Source organism: Lissotriton helveticus, chromosome 1_1, assembly GCF_964261635.1.
Source record: "Lissotriton helveticus chromosome 1_1, aLisHel1.1, whole genome shotgun sequence".
NCBI lineage: Eukaryota > Metazoa > Chordata > Amphibia > Caudata > Salamandridae > Lissotriton > Lissotriton helveticus.
In genome coordinates this window covers 280,743,468-280,766,351 of record NC_136057.1, presented here as the reverse complement: position 1 = coordinate 280,766,351, position 22,884 = coordinate 280,743,468, and the positions used below count along the sequence as shown (strand labels likewise).

General features: G+C 45.2%; 1 protein-coding gene across 1 annotated transcript in view; it reads left to right on the top strand.

Moving 5' to 3' along the window:
* The window catches only part of LOC144769376 (uncharacterized), a 155,728-nt gene that overhangs the window by 23,040 nt on the left and 109,804 nt on the right, over positions 1-22,884 (top strand). Inside the window, exons 5-7 of the mRNA XM_078653434.1 lie at positions 18,173-18,350; positions 19,957-20,185; positions 22,028-22,512. Of these exons, the coding sequence (XP_078509560.1) occupies positions 18,173-18,350; positions 19,957-20,185; positions 22,028-22,512 (892 nt within the window). The remainder of the gene's footprint in view (positions 1-18,172; positions 18,351-19,956; positions 20,186-22,027; positions 22,513-22,884) is intronic.

Below are 22,884 nucleotides of genomic sequence, written 5' to 3'. Positions count from 1 at the left end.
AGACGGTGAGCTCCCACAGATGCTGATGGTGGGCTCGGGTATACCGAGGGGAGTTCTATACATTGAGCATCTATCTGACTGTCGCGATATGGCAGAGGGTGGTTACAGTAGTGATTAAGGGGGCACCATTCCACAGGGAGATCCCACTATGGGTGCTCTCCCATATTGTCAGGTGAAAAGAGCCAGGGCATTTCAGGCATGGCATGAAGGAGGCTGTGAGGCGGGGGAAAGGGACTTGTTTCCCAGTGAAAGATTAATTTCCTTTGAGAACGCATGACAGCAATTTGGCCTGCAACAGGGCAGTTTTAACATTATGCAGACATGGCAGAGATAGTTATTCAGATTTGGATCTCCTTTCTGGCTGCGTCACTGTATTCTGTGGTGTTGGGAGCGCTGCTGACGATCAGCTTGGGGCGCCACCTGGTCTCCCTGATTTATAAAGTGCTTCAAGCGGACGGCATATGCGGGCAATTGCGTTTGCAGCAGATATGGGAGGTGGATATGGGTACCCCTGTCAGATGTGGAGTGGGCTAGGGTTTTCGCATTGCTGAAATGAGTGTCTATTAACACCCGCTTTAACTTGATACACTTTAATTTTCTACATCTCACTTATGCGACCCAACAAACCTACATAGGTGTGATCCGGGTCGGTCACCAGCCTGCCCCCATTGTAAATTTGTGGTGGCAGACTTTATGCACCTGGCATGAGGCTGCACGGCAATGGGGACCTTTTGGTCAGCCATGATGGATAGATTACACAGGACCACAGCTTTGAGCTGTGAACTGACACTGCAGCATTGTTTGTATTGCTAGACCCAAAAAACACAAGCTGTCTTACTACTTCTTACAGCTGGCCTCGTTTCTGGCCCAGTAGCAGGTCGCCATCACCTGGATGGGAGCGGGGGTTTCTGGGGAGGCCCAGTGAGTCCGGGATGTCTTGGAGTGGTCTCTGTCTTCAAAATGATCCTCCTCTTGAAGAACGGGCCTGGGAAAAATTGTATTATATTATTAATTGTATAGAACGTTCCATACTCCTTGCGAGGCTGAAAGCGGTCTGTGGGTGGTCCGAATGCAATATTTATATAGCACTTTAGACATTTGCTGAGGTTGTATGGTACTCTGATGAACATTGGTCCATTCCGAATGCCTGACTGAAGGGGTGTTGTTTGTGGTTTGAATATCAAGACAGAGTAGAAGGTGCACTCAAATAAAGTCAATATTAATGATGATTTTTTATATAAATTCATCTTTATTCAAAATTCTTTCAAGCAGCATAGGCACAGCCAACGCGTTTCGTTCCTCTTTTTGCCTTTGGGAACTTCGTCAGGGCAAATAATTACAAACTTAGAAGTCTGAAGTGAAAAATCGAACTGGATGCGGCTCAGCGTAATGAACTGTACCGGCCGATAATGCTATTGTTTGTGGTTTGGTTTACATGGGATATTTTTTGTGGGATATGTTAGGTTTGACTAGGTAGTGATGACCGAGGAGCAACTAAATGGCAGACTACTAGGCGCAAAGGTAAAATCACCAAGGATTATTATAAGGAGTCTATCCAGGTGTAAAAGTACGAGGAACAAAGGAGTAGACCATTAGAGGTGCCATTAAAAACCACAAGAAATTATTACATGGAGTTTACCAAGGTGCACTAAAAGCACAGCAGAGGAGTGACCCATTGGGGGCATTGCTAAACCACCAGTGAGTATTGTATGGAATCTACCCAGGTGTAATACAGGAAAAATAGATGAGAAACTCACTGGGCGCATTGTTAAAATCACCAGAGAGTACCACATGCAGTATACCTAGGTGAAGCAGAGGAACAGTTGACGGGGGCACTTTTCAGCCACTAGAGAGTTTATCTGACAGGGAATGAGAGGCAAGGTTTAGGGAAGCAAAAAGGGAGGAGAGAAGGCAGAGTTTGTGGCCCAAGGTCCTGTTGTTGTCCTAATAGGCTCAAAGTGGGAAAACACCACGGGAAGATGCCCTCAAACGTCCCGTCTTTACCCGTTTGCGCATGCAAAAATGGTTGTACATCTGGCCCTTAGTTTTCTTTGTACTCCCTAATATTTTTTATGCCTTTAAATATGTCCCAATCTGGCCCTTAATAACAACCGGAGATTGGATTTATCAGAGATTTCACTTAATCAAAACCTCACACTTACAAATTTGCTAGTTTTACCCATTGCAATTATGATTTCACTAAATGTAACCATAGGTTGTAAAAAACAGAGTTGACTTCAGATAGTACCTTAACTTAATGCTTGTCTCCTGCACTGTTAGATTGATAAGTCTCAGAATAAGAACTCCTATGTCCTAAATACAACTCTTCTTTTAGACTTCATTTAGCCTGTTCAGTTTCACTATTACTCAGAGCCAACCATACTCCAGGTTTCACCAGTCAGAATCCTACAGAGAAAAAGCAACCCAATTAATTCCTCCTCATACTCTGGCAACCAACTCTAACTTTATAGTTTCGAAGTTCACTGAAACTGGAAGAGTGAACACTTTTTTTATCATAGTTTCCTTCCTGTTGTCTACAGTGAGGCATCCAATCCAAGACTAAGGCCCTTCTGTCCTGTGAGACGATGGGTACAATATTTTACAATTAAGCCTTAATCAAAGGTTTATTAGAATACCCCCTTAGATGTTGTTAAACGTGCACTAACAGATCATAGCCGCTCCGTCCGTACTGGGGTACCTTCCCAATGTGATTTCCATTTTCAGTGGCTATTGAATAGAACACCAAGATTGATATGCTGACACCACCTCCAAGTTAATGTCCCGTAAGAACCATTTAAAATGCCATGCATTTTCCCCAAATACCATCACGTGTTTTAGACAAATATTTAATAAAATAATTGTTAACACAAGATGTCTGTAGTGAATTTAATTGCCTATGTAAGTCGATTGCCACCCGGTAAAGTAAGAACAGACAGTTGATATACAATAAAACATTACGTTGACGATCCATTATTTCAGGGTAAGTTTCCCACTCCTCTGAGAATGCCTATACGTAGATTAACATTTAAAAAGGGCTGACCCCAAATGCATTTTTGGAAGTGCAAAAAAAGCCAAGAATTGGTCAAGAGCCTCCAGTCTGTCAAAAGGTTCTAATAAATCCATTGGAAGTTAAGTAGCACTCACACCATCATGGATTCTCTCCTCTTCTTCAGCTAATATTTGCTGACATGCTGAACCTCTGGTGGGAGTAAAATCATTAAAGTAGCAAACTCAGCATGTAATGTAATTGCCAATTTGTATCGCGCAACAATCGCTCCAAGGAGCATCTAGGCGCCCGTGTAAGGTCAACCAGGTGTCAGGTTGCCTCTCTGCTTACTTGACCAGAACCAGAATCACACTAGGCTTCTAGCAGTTGTGTCTTGGAGATTGAAAATCCAGGTTTTTAGGTGTTTACGGAAATCTGTTTCCTTGTCCAATGCTCTCAAATGTGGGGGGAGAGTATTCCACGCTTTTGCACCCAATACCGCCAGGGACTTGCCCCCTCGGGTTTTGAGTATGAACCCTGGGACGGTAAGCAGTTTGGCAGTTGAGGATCGTAATGCTCGAGTTGGGCAGTATCTCTTAAATTTTTTCCTTAGGTATAGTGGACCTAGGTCATGGACAGCTCGAAAAGTAATTATTAGTACTTTAAACAAGACCCTTTTTGTTATGGGCAGCCAGTGTAATGCATTGAGGGCTTTGGTTGCTGATGATCTTTTCGGCCATTTCAGAACCAGCCTTGCTGCTGCATGTTGCACCATCTGAAATTTATGTGTGACTACTTTATTGGTGCCAGCATAGAGGCTGTTACAGTAGTCGATGCGTGATGTTACTAATGCAACCGTTACTGTTTTTCTTGCTTCAAAGGGCAACAGGTCAAAGAACTTCCTCAGCCCCTTTATCACCCCAAAGCACATGCCTGCCACTCTAGCCGCTTGTTGTCTGAAGGACAGGTCAGCGTCGAAGTGCACCCCCAGATTGCGGGCCAAGCTGGTAGTATGGGGCGGTATTTCTGCCTTTTCTGGCCACCATAGTCTGGGGACGAAATCATTTTTTGGGCCTATTGGCATGATCTCAGTTTTACCAGTGTTGCATTTTAGGTGATTTATCCGCATCCATTCAAAAGTGGCCGTTAGGCAACCTTTGAGTTTTTCCTCCCAGACCCGGTTATCCTTATCCATTACCAGGATCAGTTGTGTATCGTCGGCATAGGCTATTACATCTATGCCAAATGACGATATCAACTTTATCAGAGGTGCGGTGTAAACATTAAACAGTGTCGGGCTCAAGCTTGAACCCTGAGGAACTCCCGTCAGCAGTGATTTTTCACTGGAACAGAATTCCCCCAGGGTCACCACTTGTCTCCTGTCACTTAAAAAGTTCTTTATCCACTCCAGAGCTATGCCTGTGATGCCAGATGTTATTAGCCGGTCTATTAGGATGACATGTGAGACCGTGTCGAAGGCCGCCGACAGATCTAATAAGATCAGGACGGCCTTCTTACCTTGGTCTAGGGCTGAGCGGATAGTTTCGGTAGTGAACAGGAGAGCCGATTCCGTGGAATGTTGGGTCCTGAAACCTGCTTGGTTGGGGTGCCATGCTTCACTATCTTCCAAGAAGCGTGTAAGCTGTTTGTTTACCATCGACTCTGTGATTTTACACAGAGCCGGAAGTAGTGAGATGGGTCGTAAGTTTGACAGTGTGGTGGGGTCGGGAAGTTGGTTTTTTTGCAGTGGTTTCACTGCTGCCAGTTTCCACTCTGGGGGGACATTGGCCGTGGACAGTGAGGCATTGACAATATCATTTATTACTGGGTTGACAGTTTCTACAATGAGGTGCAGGAGTCTAATAGGGCATGGGTCAAAAGGTGATCCTGATTTTGTTGCCAAAATTGCTCTTCTAGTCTCCTCCAGGCTGATTGGTTGGAAGGCTGTTAGCTGAGTAGCCCCCTGCCTTGTTATGTCATCCTCTTTTCTTGGCTCTGGTATTGGGACCTCGAAGTCCTTCGTCAAACCCTGTACTTTTCCCTCAAAAAAGTCTGCGATCTTATCACAGAGCATCTGTGAGGGCGGAATAACCTGCGCTAAACATTTAGGTTTATTAAAATCATTCACAATTTTGAATATTTCTTTGTGTTTGCTGTTAGCTGTTTCTATTGCCGATGAAAAATACCTCTTTTTTGCCTGTTTGATTTGCGCATGGTAAGCACTCTTTATCTTTTTATATTTGCTACGTTCTGTGCTACGATAGTTTTTTCGCCAGCTACGTTCAGCTCTTCATAGCTCCCCTTGTTTATTTTTGAGTTCTCGATCGAACCAAGGTGCGGACGTCTTCTTTCTTTCACGCCTCGTTCTGTTTCTTCCCTGCCCAACCTTACCTTTCAATTCATTCATCCATGTCCTGAAAGTATTGGAATTTGGAGGTCCTGCTAGCTGGGGTCTACAATCTCTAGCCATGGTGATTAAATCTGGGTGGGACATTATCGTTTTCCACTCATCTCTTTTGGCCTGGCTGCGTTCTTCCTCATGCTCATTCTTTCTGTTGAGTACAAGTGGAAACATAAAAGGGATCAGCATATGGTCAGTCCACGTTTGGAGTTTAAGGGGGTCTGTTGTTAAAATGTCTAGATTAGTGGCGATGCAGTCTATCGTATGACCCGCCTCATGGGTGGCTTGGGTATCACGAATAGTGAGGCCCAGTACCTCCATGGTTTCCCGATAGGAGGTAGCAGATATGTCTGTTGTGGACTCTAAATGGATGTTTATATCCCCCAACAAGGTGAAATTAGAATACCTAAGTATCAGTGGGCTGAGCACTTCTCCGATGCTCCCTAGAAAGCCTGTGCATGGTCCTGGTGGGCGATATATCAATGCCCCAGTGAAAGAGAAGTTATCATTAATTTTCATACAAAAACCCATCCCTTCAGCGTCATTTAGCTCATGAAGTTGTGTCACCGAGCAGCTAAGAGTATCCCTATGTATAATGGCCACTCCTCCTCCCCGTTGTTCATTCCCTCTGTCTACTCTTTGTATACCATATCCTGGAGGCAGGGCGTGTACCACGTCAGGGGTGCACCAAGGTTTAAGCCATGTCTCTGTGATAAAGAGGCAATCTAGATTGTCATCAATCAGTAGGTCCTGAATGTGCTGGGCATGCTTCGGCACAGATCTGGCATTTATTAAGGCTGCCTTAAGGGTATTATGAGATGTTGAGAGGGCCGAGACTTGAGACCACAAAAAAGTGTGGTGGCAGGTCTGGCAACTCACCGGGCCTGTCCAGTCTGAGGGATCAAGTTTATGTAGGTCACAGCTGGACTCTGCTTGTATAGCCAGCAAAACTTGTCTATTATAGCTCCTGGTTTTGATGTTCCTAGCAGGGTTCCTGGCCCTGCGCTCCGGCCTGTGCGCGGACGGGCGCAGACGGGCGGGACTCTGGCTTGACTCCGGCGTGAGTACGGCGTGCCCGCTGAGCGCGTCCGCTGCGCGGAGTCATAGCCGTCTATTTTTATAGTGGCGCCTCTCGCCACAAGGGAGGCTAGCCCTACCCAAAATGGCCGCCACCGTATTCCGCCCGTGCCCCAGGTAAGACAGCCCAAAATTGGCCGGTTGCTCTGGGGGGAGGCTGAGGAGCTGTCAGTGCAGCGCGAAATTCGGGGGGTGCAGATGGTTTTTTTAAAAATGATAAACTAAAGTAGATGCCTCCACCCTCAATCGGTGAAGACAAGCGCCGCAAAAATCCGCGCGCTGGTGCAGGGGGGATAGGACACACAGGTAAATAATCTCAACAAGATTAAAAGCTGTTTAAAAACGTGACTGCCCGGCTCAAGCCTCAGGCGTCAAGTAACAGAGTTTCTGCATGATTGGCACTTAAAGCTGATGTAACGTATAATTTACACAAGTTACTTGCTGAATTCGCCCTGACACCGTATTGCAGGTCTATGGTAGTATCCAATCTTGCAGGCAGTTCTATTGAACTGCTTTGTAGTAGGCATATTTACCCCTTCCAGAGCGCCGCCTTGGACCTGTGGCAGTAGCACACTACTTTTTAGGTCTTGCCTAGTAGGCAGCACATGTGCAATCTGCTGCGACACATATTGTGGGTATTACCAAGACAATACTGGGGCTTAGAGCCCACCCATTGTGTACCATGTCACTCTCATTTGTCTACTTCTTATTCATGTCCCAGCTTGTCAATCCTGTATTTGTTCCCCCCATGGAGCATTGTCTCTTTACCATCACTTTTGGCTGGCTTCTATGATTCCACAGCATGCTTTTCAAGCACTACATTTTTTCTTTTCCATTAAGCACTCTAGGTGTCTTCCTCATGTACATATTGGACCTCTTGCTGCTCTATGTCACATGTGTGTCCCTCCCTCTCAATGTTACGCCCACCCTCATGTACTTCCACCTATTGCTTTCTCTCCTGCGTGCCTTTCCCCCTCCTCAGCCACATTGCTTTCTCGCCTGTTGCTTCTCCTCCCCATCTCCACCCTCTATGTTGCTTCCCTAACTTGCACCCTCCTCTCTCGCCCACTGCTTATTCTCCAAACACCTGTACTCTCCCATTGCCCCTCTCGCCCGTGTGCTCCTTCCCCTCACTCTCTATGTTGCTCTCTCTCCCATTGATCTTCTCCCACACATGTGCCCTCTGTATCGCCTCCCCCCGGATGCTTCTGCCCCTACGTGTGGCCTCTCCCTACACCCACCTGCTTTCACACTTTTTGTTTCTTATTAGTTACCAATCCCGCCCTCAGATTGGTAACGAAATACACAAAAAATCACCTCCATCATTTTGGAGACTGTGGTGCGCATACCTACAGAATTACATGGGTGGACACTTTTCTTTAGTCTTTAGCCATGCTGCACAGCATCTGAGATGCTGTGCAGCTTGGCTACAAACCATTGGCAAAGCTAATAGATCCCAAAGTCGAGACCTATTGGCTTTGCCAATGCTTGTCAGTAATATGCATTTAGCTGTCTGTCAGTGCACGTACAAAAATAAATTGGAAAAAGCAGTATGAAGAGAGGAGATTTTGCTCAGCTCTCTTATTGATCTGTTTCTTTACAGCCACTTGTTTGGGCAGCAGTTGTGTTAGCACACCCATGAAGTGGTTCCATTGGTGTATTTCATTGACTGGGTAGCAATTGTGTTAGCCCACCCATGTAGTGGTTCCATTGGTGTATTTCACTGATTTGGCAGCAGTTGTGTTAGCCCACCCATGAAGTGGTTCCATTGGTGTATTTCACTGATTGGGCAGCAGTTGTGTTAGCCCACTGTTAGCACACCCATGAAGTGGTTCCTTTGGTGTATTTCATTGACTGGGTAGCAATTGTGTTAGCCCACCCATGTAGTGGTTCCATTGGTGTATTTCACTGATTTGGCAGCACTTGTGTTAGCCCACCCATGAAGTGGTTCCATTGGTGTATTTCACTGATTGGGCAGCAGTTGTGTTAGCCCACCCATGAAGTGGTTCCATTGGTGTATTTCACTGATTGGGCAGCAGTTGTGTTAGCCCACCCATGAAGTGATTCTATTGGTGTATTTCACTGATTGGGCAGCAGTTGTGTTAGCACACCCATGAAGTGGTTCCATTGGTGTATTTCACTGATTGGGCAGCAGTTGTGTTAGCCCACCCATGAAGTGATTCTATTGGTGTATTTCACTGATTGGGCAGCAGTTGTGTTAGCACACCCATGAAGTGGTTCCATTGGTGTATTTCACTGATTGGGCAGCAGTTGTGTTAGCCCACCCATGAAGTGATTCTATTGGTGTATTTCACTGATTGGGCAGCAGTTGTGTTAGCACACCCATGAAGTGGTTCCATTGGTGTATTTCACTGATTGGGCAGCAGTTGTGTTAGCCCACCCATGAAGTGGTTCCACTTGTGAATTTAAATGCCAAATGCAACAGAAAGGAGTTTTGCATTGTGAATCAGCTGTCAAATGCATTTTTTATTTAATACCCTTTTTTTATTATAATAATAGTAAATAATCTCTTATTCAATATTAGTGTAATACAAAATGGAGCGAACTTAACTGGAATAGGACCTTTGGTGACAGCTGTGGTAAGTAAAATGATTTCAAAATGCTTGTGGGAGAGAGGGTATGTGATATTTCTTCTGCCAACCCTGGCATTTTGGTGAATCGACACCCATGGCAATGAGAGTGCTTCGTACACAGATTGCTAGTTCAGGTGGGGCTTGAGACATCTGATTTTGAGTATATGCAAATAATTTTATATTTCGCATTTAATTGTTTGTGAATTAACTTACTTTTATTTTAAAAGTAATATCACTGGTAGGATGTAATGTGTTCTTTGCAGGGTTCTGAGTTTATAATCCACACCACCTCCCCGAATAAGCCCTGGACTGCTCTCCCTCGCTACCTTGAGGGTCAAGGGCTCAAGGGGTGTATGTACCTGGTGCTTACTTTGTGTCCAACACTATGTTGGCACCAGGACTTTGGCTCCACCCATTTTTTGATAATTTTCTTTAAAAGCAATTGCTAGGGCAGTAGAAGTAACAGTCCGGCTTTGAAGTAGTTCCATTGTGAACAGTTTGACGAATACAATAGGAAGGGATTTTACATTGCAAACTCTGACAAATATATTAGAAGAGGTTTACATTGTGAACTCTATGTTAAACAGCAGAGAAAGGGACTTTACATTGTTTAACACTGAAAGGCCACCGTACTCCTAATTCTAATTCAGTGGGCTAGAGAGGTTGAGGTTTCACTATGATCATTTTTGATTTTTTGTTTAGTATTAAGTGCGTTAATTAAAGTATGTTGTCTTTTAAAAGTAAAAACACTGGCCGGACATTGATTAAATAAGTGTTTTTGCATGCTTTACGGATGACTGATTTTCTAACAAACACAACCTCCCTAAGTAAGCCTTGGACTCCTCTCCCTTGCTATCCTGAGAATCAGGTACTAACGGGGAATGCCTTGTGCTCAGTTTGTGTTCAATAGTAAGAAAATCCAGAGGTAAAAGATTCCTACGTTCACAGTTTAAGTCCAGTTATTCCTGATTGTCCTGGGGCACCTCTAAAGAGTTCCCACAAGAACTGCAGGGGAGGTGTATTGAAATTGTCCACTGATCCAGAAGGAACCATCCCTGCCACTTGCCATGTTCCCTAGACACCTCCTATTTGGTAATACAATCTCTGCCAGTTGCTGCTGAACAAAAAAGGAGTACTGCATCATGCTGCATGTGCCAACTGCATTGGGGTGGGTACAATGTGGCATGACACACCGTGGATTCCCTATTCCCAAGATGGCCACTGCATCTAAATTTGATGAAGAAATGGTGCATAGAGTGGGATGGTGGGTGTTGGACGGTCATACATGTTTCAATGAAAAACAAACATCTAGGAAGATGTGGTGTGATCCCTCATAATCCCTGTAGGAAGCTGGGTTTCTGTTGCAGTAACCCCCTCCCCCCAAACACACACTTTTGCCAGACTACTGATGCACTTTGACTTGATGTACCCTGGGTCCCTGCCAATGAGGTTCCCAGGGCCTGTGTTCTTTCACCCAAACTGTACCTTGTACCCCCAGTTGGCACCTCTCTGGGCACTTGTCATTCCCTTTTAAAAGGTACCTTGGGTATCAAGGACACTGTGGCCAGGGAAGGCCTCTAAGTGCTGCGCCACTAATGGTGCCACCCTTAGAGGCCCTGTACCTTTACACACACACTGCCATTGCAGGATGCATGTTTTGGTGCAGAACAAAGTGAAGAGTCGACATGGCACACATCCCTGTGTGCCATGCCTACAACCCACTGCCCTGGCATAGATCAGTCACTCCTCTAGCTGTGTGCACTATACAAGTGGTGAAGGTACAGGTGCAGGAGCCCTGTACCACTACAGTGTCTAAGTCAATTCTTAGACATTGTAGGCGCAGTGCTGCAATTAAGAATATATGGTGCTGGGAGTTTGTCATTACGAACTCCACAGTACCATAATGGCTGCACTGAAAACTGAGAAGTTTGGATCAAACTTCTCAGCACATTAAACCCACACTGATGCCAGTGTGGGATTTAATGAACATTTTTCTCAGAGGGCATCTTAGAGATGCCCCCTGAAAAACGAGCAGCCTCTGGTGGGTTCCCTGACTGATACACACCAGCCTGCCACCACGAAACATGTTTCTGGATCCCTGGGGTGGGAGCCTTCTCTCCCCGAGCCCAGAAACAAAGCCTTTCTTGGGAGGAGGTGATCATGACTCCCCCAGGCCATGAAGAGCCATCTGTGGCAGGGGAGCTTCAAAGGCCTTGCAGCCTTTATAACGCGACCCCCAACCTCTCCTGCTATCAGGAGCAGACCCCCTTCCTGTATCCCCTCCTTTTCGGTAGTAAGCCAGGTGGGAAGAATTAGCAAGCCCAGAAAGTGTGCCCACCCTTGCCAACCCCACCCCTCAGGTGGGGGAGGCAAGGTGAAGCCCACACTTCAGTGCCCACCATTTTGCAGATGGTACGCACTACCCAATCAGGATTAGGGATTGTGCTCACTCCCTCATTGGCTACTGACCCAGAGACCACTATAACGCCTCCTAAATACAGTATTTAAAGGGCAGCCCTCAGACAAGAAACCAGAAGAAGAAAAGAAGAAGAAGGACCGAACAGCCGCGCCGAAGCTAGCAAGAGGATGATGCCTACTGACTTGGCCCCAGCCCTACCGGCCTGTCCCCACATCGAACCTGCAGAAGCGAAACCCTGGTGTGTCCTGCAGCCAGCAGCCTCAAGAACCCCGAGGACATGCCCTGCCTTCAAAAGAAAAGAGTCTGTCTCCCGTGAACACCGGATTTGTTCACCAACAGACTCCAGCTCCGGCAGGATCCGCGAGTTTGCACCACTCTGCACCCGATGCCCTCGGCCCAAGTTTGAGTGGCCCAAGAGGAGCTCTCCCCAGCGATCCTGACCTGCGATCCGGTGACCCCTGACCTGCCTCAAGCCTCTAGCCGACGCCTGCAGCCTCAAACTGGAAGGTTCCCCCGGCCTCCACCAGGAGCTGGTAAGAAGATCCGACCCTAAAAGGCACCCCTCCACCCGACGCCCCACGGCCTTGGGTGACCCAACCAACAGTGCCTAACCGGCCCCCAGCAATCCCAACTTACCTCTCCAAGTGGTGGTCGCACCCAGAAGACCTTCGTCCCCGAGCCTGCAGTGTGTTTGCAAACCGGAGACTCCCGATTGAAAGCTACAGCGTGCCCGACGCCAAAACATCACTCTGCACCCGGCAACCCCAGTTCCGCTGAGGGTGCACCTTCTGTGCTGGCTTGAACCCCCCATTTGCCCTGAACTTAAGTCCAGGAGCTTTGCTCCCATAACCCAGTAGCCTGCTTGTCAGCAGCCACCACTGGAGGCGCCCTAACCCCCATTCGATAACATTGGGCCTCAGCACTCTTCAACCAGCTGCCCTAGTGCCGTTGAGGGTGCATCCTTGACCATGGGGGACCCCTGAGTCTAACCCCAGAAACCTAACTCTCATAACTTAATACTTACCTATGAACCGATAACCATATTTTCCTCCATAGAATAACATTGACAGTTTTCTGTCAAACGTTTCTAAGCGTGGAGTTCGAAAATCTACGAAACCCTTTAAAGCTGTAACTAAATAGCAAAAACTCTTTAACTTACCTGTTTACAGGAAATGTCCCAGTGCAGTATCCAGGTATACTGCACTGTGTAAGAAAAGTGATCTGTAAGGTAATCCACTTTAGTTTCTATCAGCACTCTGCTGCCTGACTCTCTGGGAGGTATCGCAGCGTCGCTTCATCGCGCTGCTTTGCTCATAAAGCTTGAGTCATTTTATGCACACTGTTTTAAGAACCTTTTAACCTGGTTTTTTTTATTTACTGTGCCAATATTTGTTGAATTTGAATCTGTTCTGTTCTGCACATTACCGCTTTAATTATACAAGTAGGCATTGCACCCAAAGCCTTACAGCGTCTCCAGGAAGCTCTATAGCGTGAAGGGAAGCCGCTCCAGGCCCTCAGAGCATAGAGAGGATCGTTCCTCCCCTCGGTCAGGGAGTGGGTGAGTTAGCGGTCAAGAGTCAAGTGGCTTGCCTTCTTCTGGCGGCATCTGCAGCCGAAGGCGCCCAAAAAGGCAAGCCTGTCTGCGCCCGGACGGGACCAGGGGACAGATACCCTGCCCAATTTTACACTGACCTCGCAAACATAATCAAGTTCTCTAAAGAGGAACTTGAATCACTCAGGCCAGCTATGTCCGCTGGGAAACATCCTTTACAACGCAACTTTTACAACGCAGTGCCTTTACGATGCAACTATTACAACAAAAACCATTATAACGCATTGCGCTGGGGGGCGCTCTAGGATAGGGTATAGATTTAATTTACTATCCAACACCTTCCCTAGTATCCACGGGGACTGGAGTTGGAATAGTAAATTAAACTATTCACTATCCAGCACCCCTAAGCACTAGGCGTTGTAATGGTTTGCGTTGTAAAAGTTGCGTCGTAGAGGCATGCATGGTAAAAGCATGCGTTGTAACGACGTACATCCATGTCCCCTCGCTGCCTCCACTCCCTTGATTCCAATTACCCTCTGGGATGCCAAAAATGAGGGTTCTCATCAGACGCCTCCCATTGGCAGTCACAAAGGGTTGTTGAGCAATAACCTCAGGCACTGGAATATTGGGCTAATCAACTGTAGATCCCTCCCAGGACATTATATTGAGATATGGATGCTTATTGAGGAGGAAGATCTTGAGGTAGTGTTTCTTACTGAAACATGCCTTAAAGAGAGCTCTTCGCCACACATCATAGGTACCCTTCCCCAATGCTATGGGATAAACCAACTTGACAGGGTGGCAAAAGTGGGAGGCGGCGTTGCCATCATTTATAAATTACATCTGAGCTGCTCCACAAGCCCCCTTAATATAACTAACTGTGAGGCCATCGAATTTAGACTGTCCCTCTCCCCCACATCCTCCTTCTCAGGCAGCCTCATCTGCAGGCCTCTAGGGACTTGTACTTCTTTTGTAGAGTCTATCCCTGATCTCCTGGCCAGCCTGAGCATAGGGAAAAGTGCTTTCACCTCAATAGGTGATTTCAGCATCCATGTGGATGACACTAACAACCCACCAGCCAAGAGATTCTTGGCTGACCTTGAGGCCTTGCAACTGACGCAACGGGTGGGCTCGGCGACTCATGAAAAAGGGCACATTCTGGACCCCATCTTTTCTAATGATCCCAAACGGCAGACCCTCACACGTATCCAGAATCCCTGGTCAGACCACTTTTTCATTCCCATTTTGTATCAAAAGGCCTCGCCACACATGCCTTCAGGGGCTGCTCAGCCCTAAGACGTAAGTGGCCAAGGCTTGCCCCTGATACCTGGACCAGAGATTTGGAGGCAACCATCCCACCAGACACAGTAGGTCTCGATGAGGCACATAAGTGGTGGTCAGACTGGATTACCAGTTCTGTGGATAGAAATTTTAAGAAGCCCAGACTGATAAAGCAGGGAAATCTTAATAGAGCTACCTGGTTCAGCCCCCAGCAAGTAGCCCAAAAGAAAAACTGTAAAAAGCTAGAGGGGAGCTGGAGGAAAGCTTATGGCACAGATATTAAATCCACATATAAAGCAGCTATCCAGCAATATCACAAGGACATCAGGAAAGCACAGGCTTCCTTCTTTGAAGAAAGAATTGAGAGGTCCTCTAATTCTTCCACTGAACTGTTCCAAATAGTAAAAACCCTTACTATAATTGAACCAGGTGCACACATCCCCAACCTTCAAAGAGAGATGTAACGATTTATCCACCTTTTTTAAGAGTAAAGTTGAATGCATTTGCAACTCACTTCACTCAATCAAAGGCGAGACCTTTGAAAAGACAAAGAACTATGCAGACAAGTCAGAGCTACTTTTAGACCCAGAACTGCAATCCTTCTCCATCTTTGCTCACCTTCCTTAGGCTGAGCAAAGAACATGCAAGTTTTCTCCTAAGCAACATCAAATCAGGGTCGCCAATAGATCCTGCTCCCCCTCACATTCTTCTGCAGGGAGGGGGAGATCCCACATGGGACAAATTGGCCGACCACATCTCCCTATCCCTTGAGAAAGGTCTAGTACCCAAAGAATGGAAGCATGATATTGTAAAGCCTCTGCTCATAAAATTCCAATTAGACCATGCATCCATGGGAAGTTATCGGCCCATCTCATTGCTACCCATTCTGTTAAAGATTGCTGAGAAACATGTTAACAGTTCAATCTCGCAATTTCTTGAGGATAATGGTATCCTGCACCAGTCCCAGATGTGGTTCCGTCTGGAACGCAGCACACAGTTGGCCCTACTAGGGGTCACAGAAAAACGAAAAGCCATACTCTATCAAGGAAGAGCTGCCGCAATTTTGCTCTTAGACCTGAGTGCGGCTTTTTACAGGGTAGACCATGAGATTCTTATCCACAGGCTCAAAGAGATTGGGATTAGAGACACAGCCAACCAATGGGTGGCATCATGGGTGGCATCGTTCGTGAGAAAAAGATCCTTCCAATGTATGGAAGCAGGCATCCTGTCTGATATCTTCACGGGCCCATGCAGAGTACCTCAGGACTCGTCCCTGAGCCCAACTATTTTTAACATTTACTTAAGCCCACTAGCACACCTGGTACAGGAATTTGGACTGTCCATTGTTTCGTACGCGGATGACACCCCTCTGGTGGTTTCCGTGGCAGAAACTCCCAAATCCAACCATCTGCAACTAGTTCCATTATTGGAAAAAATAGGAGCCTGAATGGCCAACTGTAGCCTTCAATTAAATGGGGCCAAAACAGAGATAATGCTCCTATGCAATGGATTAACTGGCCAGGAAACTGGGGGCCCCCACCCACTCCTAAAACGTTCATAAAGAGCCTGGCGAAGTGGTTAGACGAAAACCTATCCATGGAACTACAGACCCAAAAACCTTCGGGGATCTGCTTCGGCATCCTCCGGATGATACGAAAAATCTTGAGCTTAATCCCAGAAAAATCGAAAAAAACAGTGGTACATGCTCTGGTAGTCTCGCGATTAGACTACGGCAACTCTTTGTACCTCGACTCCCCAAATATGTCACAGACAGATTGCAGGTGGTGCAGAACACCGCAGCCAGACTGCTTCTCAAGATCCCCAGACATCAATCAGTTAGATCATCTCTGAAGAAGCTTCACTGGTCGCCAGTCTAGGCCAGGGTTACATCCAAGGCCCTCTGCTTAGCCCACAGGGCCATGCATGGGAGAGGCCCTACTATGCTACAAGCCTTGGTCTCCCAGTACTCCCCCCACAGATGCCTTAGGTCAGGAACTTGCTTCCTGATGAATACACCACAAATTAGGAAAGCAAGATGGGGTGGAAGACCCTTTTCACACCTAGCCCCTAAACTCTGGAATAGCCTGGATCTAGAACTAAGGCTAACCAAGAATGAACAGTGTTTCAGAAAAAAAACTCAAAACTTGGCTGTTCCCCTAAGACGGCACATGTTGTTTGCTCCTCTCGGCAGCACTGGGATGCCTGCGGGTAGCCATGCGCTTTATAAATAACTAAACTTAAACTTACTAAAAAGCCTATACAAAGTATATGTACAGTATATCAAAAGCATTGCATTACTAGTAGCTCCACTGTAATCAAATCAAAGTGCATATACAATTGCAATTCAAACTGTTCACAAACTGCATTACTACTGTAAAGTTTTTATTGCTTACCTGTGCCAGGCTTGCTTGGTTCTAGAAAATAAAATAACTAAAAGAATATTTTTATACAAACCAATCGGTCTGAAGTTCAGTCTTTGAATGTGTGATATCATTTGCTGATTGAATGTACATAACAACTTCTTACCACTACCCTTTGATACAACCTTACTGCTCGACCACACTACCACAAATAGAGAGTAAGGTGCAAACCACGTTTACCTCTGCCTACCTTTGAGGTTCCACTGGACTTTGTGCACACTATACCTCATTTAGGTATAGTATATACAGAGCCAGTTTCCTACTATCCCCTCAGCAGAGATCATGTTATGTATTGTTTTGAACAATGCTGCCTTTTTCTCAAAGTTGCTGTCCCTCCCTCTCACTGGGCGATGATAGCTGTGGGTGGGGGTCTATGCTGCCTTATGCTGGTTTATGTAGTGTATGATTATGGTGTATTGTGGTTCATGCATGAGTATGTGCTTTTCAGTAGATACATAGTATAGTGATTCTGCTGATGTCACATTAGCTGCTGGAGTCAAGCTCACTATACTGCAAGTGTGACTTACGAATGAAGGGCACACGCACACTTTACTGCCCATCTGCACAATCCATGCACAAAAGCATGGGAACTGGAATGGCTTGCCATTGGTGCTGTGGAACAGGCATCAGCCAGGGAGAGTAGCTGCTACAAATCGCTGTGGAGCTGTTCAGGTGAGGGCAGTGGCTGAGTCTCGGAGCAGAGGATGAGTGTCGGCACACCCTCAGACAATTATAGTCACACACTAACAACAACACTCCATGAGGAGCATTCCAACACAACTGACACCCTTTTCATCCACCACATCCACTCCCCTCATAGACACCAACACTACTAGAAACTCTCTCACACCCCTCATAGAATGGCAATAACACAATAGCAAACATACTCAACATATCTCTGACTAGCAGCCACACGCTGTCAGAAGTAGTCTCATACTGTTCCCAAACTTGCGTTGTCTGGTTGATATCTGAAAGAGCCTTTCCATTGATTGATGTGGTGATTCGTGGTAAGGATGGGCAAGTGATTGAGAGCATGGACGGATGATTAGTGACTGCATTGTTGGAAGCATCCAGGTGCTTTCACTTAGAAGCCAGACCTATTGATTTTTCCCAGGGCTTATTTATGTTGTAATTAGTGTTTCATTTTTAAAATGTATTTAAAAAAAAAATGAAATAAATGTCTGGTTTCTCTTTTAGCACAGCAGGCTCACTGTTTATGGGCCGTTTCATCGTTCTCTCTTCTCTCTTTTATAACAACAGCATAAATCTGTAGATGGAGCAATTGCTCTCTTCTTTTACAATGTCAATTGCTCTTGTAGCTGATATACATTCTTTACAGATAAATGTGAATTTCCCTTTTCCCTTTTCTATTTCCTATATATCATTTTTTTCTTCTCATTGAGTGGATTATGACACCTTACTTTCATCTTGTGTTACAACAGCATTCCTCTCTGTGGTTTGTCTATTTCCCATAATGCTCCACTGGCAGATGCTCTAATGAAGAGAGACTTCTTGAATGTGCCCACTGAGACTCTGAGGTTGTTGAGGGGAGCACGGGTTCTGGCAAGAAGAGCGACTGATGGCTACTATTACCTGGGTCACATAGCCCAGGAAGTGGAGGTAAGTCTTTGTCTGAATATCATCATCAACTTGCCCCTGCCTCTGCTTTTAGGAAAAATCCTGCTGTATGTTGCTCATGTGCGTTTGTTGTTCATTTGCGTTGATATTGAACACTCGCCTTCGTTGTCATCCATTTATGTTGAACCCTGATCCAGACAAGAATGTGTGATTTGTGGTAGCCCCCTGTATGATTGTGTCGGGTGGTGGCTGAATAACTAGCGTAGGTCGTTAGCACTTTGTTCACTTCACAATGTTGTAAGTTAGCACTTTCTCAGCACCTGCTTGTTATTGATTGCTGTTCCATCTGGATGAGCGTTGTTGGTGCTCTTCACGCTGCATTGTGCTTAGCACTGTCATTGATGATCAAGTATAGTTTTAAAGTGATGTCTTCATGTGGTAAGTTAGTGCACTGGGTTATCTGCCGCCTCCAGTTTACGATAGTGATGTCACTATCATCAGGGTTGTGGCTCTTCATCTATAAGATAAGGGTTGTAGACAATAAAGGTGCAATTGTACCATCCAGTAGCAGCATTGTGGGCTTTTTTTTCTTTTTCTATCCTTGTTTGGTAGAACCTTTGAAGGGGCAGAACCACTTTAATGTAACATCGACTCATGGTAAGAAGTCAAATGCTCTGGGTGGTGTGCAACTGCACACACAGGGAGAATTGAGAATGTGCTCTCTTTTCTCTTGTGCATCTTCTCCCTAAAGAATATTGTATATAAAACATTATTTCTTTCCAAATTTTGTTCAAACTCTGCTCATGTGGTTTGTCTAAGAATTCAGTGACAGTGCTGTGGCACCACAGACACATTTGACTAATTCCTAAAAAGTTAAAAGGAAAACTCTTGAGTAATGGCCTACTAGTTAGCATGCCCTGGAGGTGACCACCATAGAATGGTAATAACTCCAACCACGTCATAAGGTGGAACAGGGATTTGCCTGTTAACTTCTAGAGCCACGACCTCAAGGGGATTGTGTTGTTGCTCATGAAACTCATTATTCAATTGCATGTGTAGAGCTAGAAATAAAATACCTCTTTTCTTATAAAAGAGTTTGACTGGACATTTATTTATTGTTAGTACTGTGTTCACTTTGAATTATGAGTTGTGTTCACTCCCCTGTATCTACCCTTCCCTCCCGAGGGAGAATATGACTGCTCGACCACAGCTACCACTGAGAACCAAGTACAGGAGGGGTACATGGCCCAGTTGTTTATGATTCATAGTTCAGGTCCTGGGACATCATGAATAAAATGCCTCATCTATCACAGTTGGGCCCTGTAACCTCTGTATGCCCAGTGGGTTCTGTTTCAGCCAAATAGCATCATTCTGGTTAGTTAACGTTATGTCCTCTTTAACAAATAGCCCTCTGATGAATGCATGCTGTTGCTGAACCCTTAAACTGCTGGTTGTTTTAGTTTGGATAATTGTGTCTGATCAGTGAGCACAGTTAGTGTCACCATTCATGACTGTTGTCACTAAATGCTTTCCTTGGTTCATGTTTGTTAATAGGAAATTTCCTCTCTGTACACAATTTTCATCGTGCTAGCAATGACTATTGTATCTGTTTTCCAGTGTTATATATTTTTCTATTTGCAACCTCCAGGGTTCTGTAGGGCATTTCCTGGTGGAATTTGAAAAGTGCCAAAAACAGAAGGGCAAAGCCCAGCTACGCATGCAAGAAACAGCCCTTTACGATATCATACATTATGAAGATGCTCGGAGACAGCCCATAGTGCCAGGAGACAGAGTACTGGCTCCCCTGGATGTTCGCTGGGAGCCCTATGGCCCAGGAAAAGTCCTTCAAGGTGTGGAGTGCCGGGGATTCGCTTCAGGTATATTTTAATTGCATGGTGATTCCCTCGTCAAACCATTATCTCGCATCTGCTTTTTATTCAATATCCCATTTTGATTCTTCATTTTTGCAAATATAATCTCATCTATGAAATTATTTGATTTACTACTTAACATTATAAATATACTTACCAATGGGGTTGGGTTAGCCCTAAATTATTTGATAATTTGTGTTCCTTTTTATTTGGTGATTTTAATGGTTTGTTCAAAACATACCTTCCAATCTTGCTGTGGTTTGCATGCTAATGCTTCAGCCTTTGATAATATATCATGGCCAAGTGGGTGCATCAATTCGGGTGAATGGAAGCCTTTACTTCTTACATTGCAAAAATTAGAAGATCCATTGCCTTATCCACATTGGCTTTCCACTTCATTCAATATCTCGGTTACCTCTTTCTGGACTAATTCTCCCTTGTAACATTGTGATCCACCACCCTATGAATTATGAAATATGATATAAGGTCCTTGCCTAACCTCTCTCAGCAAAGTATTGGCTTCAAGGCTCAGACACATCAACTCCCTTGTAGCAGGATTACTACGTCTACCACTGATACAACCGATAGTTACTCTGGCCATCTAGACGCTTGGTCTGACCCTCCAATTCCTAGGACATCTAGTCTATTTCCAAACCTACTACAATCTACCATCTTTGAACACAGATTACCTGATGCTTGTCACTCTGGATTTGATTTTTGCTTCAGCACATACAGACTGTTTAATTCCATCAGGCTTTACAAAAGTTACTTACAAACAGACTGGAAAAGTGTGGCACAGTGCAAGAGTAGAGTGACTTCTTCTTCAAAGATCACTCTATGCAAGTCATGATGAGTGGGCTGTGCTCTAAAGAACTGCCCCTGACTCGAAGTGCCTAAGAGTAGCTGGCTATAGCGCCACTTGGCAGAATTGAGCTGGTAACACTTACTGGTTGTGAGATTTTGAACTTATGTTCTACACCCTATCTGTTGGTCGCTGTGCGACACCTTCTCTCTTTCTTGTTGAAAACTTCAATAAAAAGAATTTAAAAACCAATAATAATACATTCTTCACCCAGAGTCATCTCAGTGGTGCAATTAAAAGTCAAGATACTATACTTAGACAGCTTCTCATACTTACATGGCTTCCCCTTCCATGAAATAAGTGAAGGCTTCCCATTCCATAAACTAAGTAAAATCCCTGGGAATCATGTTTGAAACTTAATTCTCCTCCCTGCCCCGTATCAGCAAGTCTTTCTCTTACCTCATGTCAACATTCAGACAATCTCCGGTTTCTACCTTCTCCTCTCCTACATTCGCTCTCCGCCTTTGTTTTAATTCTGCATTTCTATTTTTACGTTTTCAGTCGTTTCTTTCATGTTTTCCTTCGTAACCTTCCTTCTTTCACCCCTCCTTTACTGCTTCTCATTTCTTTGTTGCATATTTAAACTCTTCCTCCTTTTCGACATCTTATTTCTTATTCCCCCGTTTGTGATTTTTTTTCTATTGTCTTTTTTTAATCTCTTTCACCTTCCCTCTCTCTCCCTAGCTCTGCCTTTCTCGTTCTATCTTGTATCTGTCTTCCTTTTCTCTATTTTTTTCTGTAACCTCTTTATTGCTCTATTCATTTCTTGCTCTGTCTGTGCTGTTATCCCTCTCTTTTTTTCTCCATCTCTTGCCACTTTCGTTACTGTTGATAGCTTCTCCCCACTATTCAATTCTTTTACAGCAGACAGGAGGTGTGATCCAGTGAATTATAGTCACACTCCCCTTCATGGTTACATCTACATGAGTGATCTGACATTTTACTTTACATTTGTAAATCAGCTGCCTTGTTTCATTTGTCCATAGATGCACAAAGCAGTGGGGTGCTGGTGACCTTCTGGAATGGTCATACCAGACAGGTACCCCCTGGTGTGGCAGTTAGAATCCCGGTACCCCTGAGTGACCGCATAATCCTGGAGCTCCAGATGCCCCCTTCAGCTCGGCAGAAGTTGGTGGAGTGCAGTCCAGGCTACCCCTGTTCGGTGCCTCCAGGATACCGGTCTTCAGGGGGGTGCGGACAGGCCGTCTGTGCCCATGATGCCCCCTGGACACAACCCTGTGGCACCCTGAGCCCCACACAGAGCTGCCAGGTCAGTTCAACAGTGTGGCCTGGATGGAGCAAAGAACAGGACCCTATCCCTAGTTCAAGCCCGAAAGCGGACAAGGCAAACAGAAAGAATGCTGAAGGTGTAAACATGAAGAAGGAATATTTGCCAGAAAGCAGCACCAGAAAAGAGAAGAAAAAGAAGAAAAAACAGAGGGTGGAATCCTCCAGAGAGCGACTGCCTGAGGTAAGGATGCGAGTGTGAATGAGATCATTGAGTTTTATGAGCTTCTCCCACCTCAGCCCCTTACAGCTAGTGTTTGGAAGACATCTGCTAGAACAAGTAGCATTTTCTAGTGTTGCACTTGAAGGACAATGTCCACATTGGAATGGGGTTGTGGCTGAATCTGGAAATCTATTTCTAAGCGCACTTCTACACTCAATAGCACCTGTTTCTATCTTTGATCTCAACAACTGCTAATTAAGGTACTTTGTTTTATTTATGCACTTTTATTTTATTTATGACTTTTATATTATTTTTTACTTAGCCTGACTCCTGGATCTCGAAAAACACCACATAGATAACAGATGTAAGTAGCAGTCACACAAATCTCAGTAA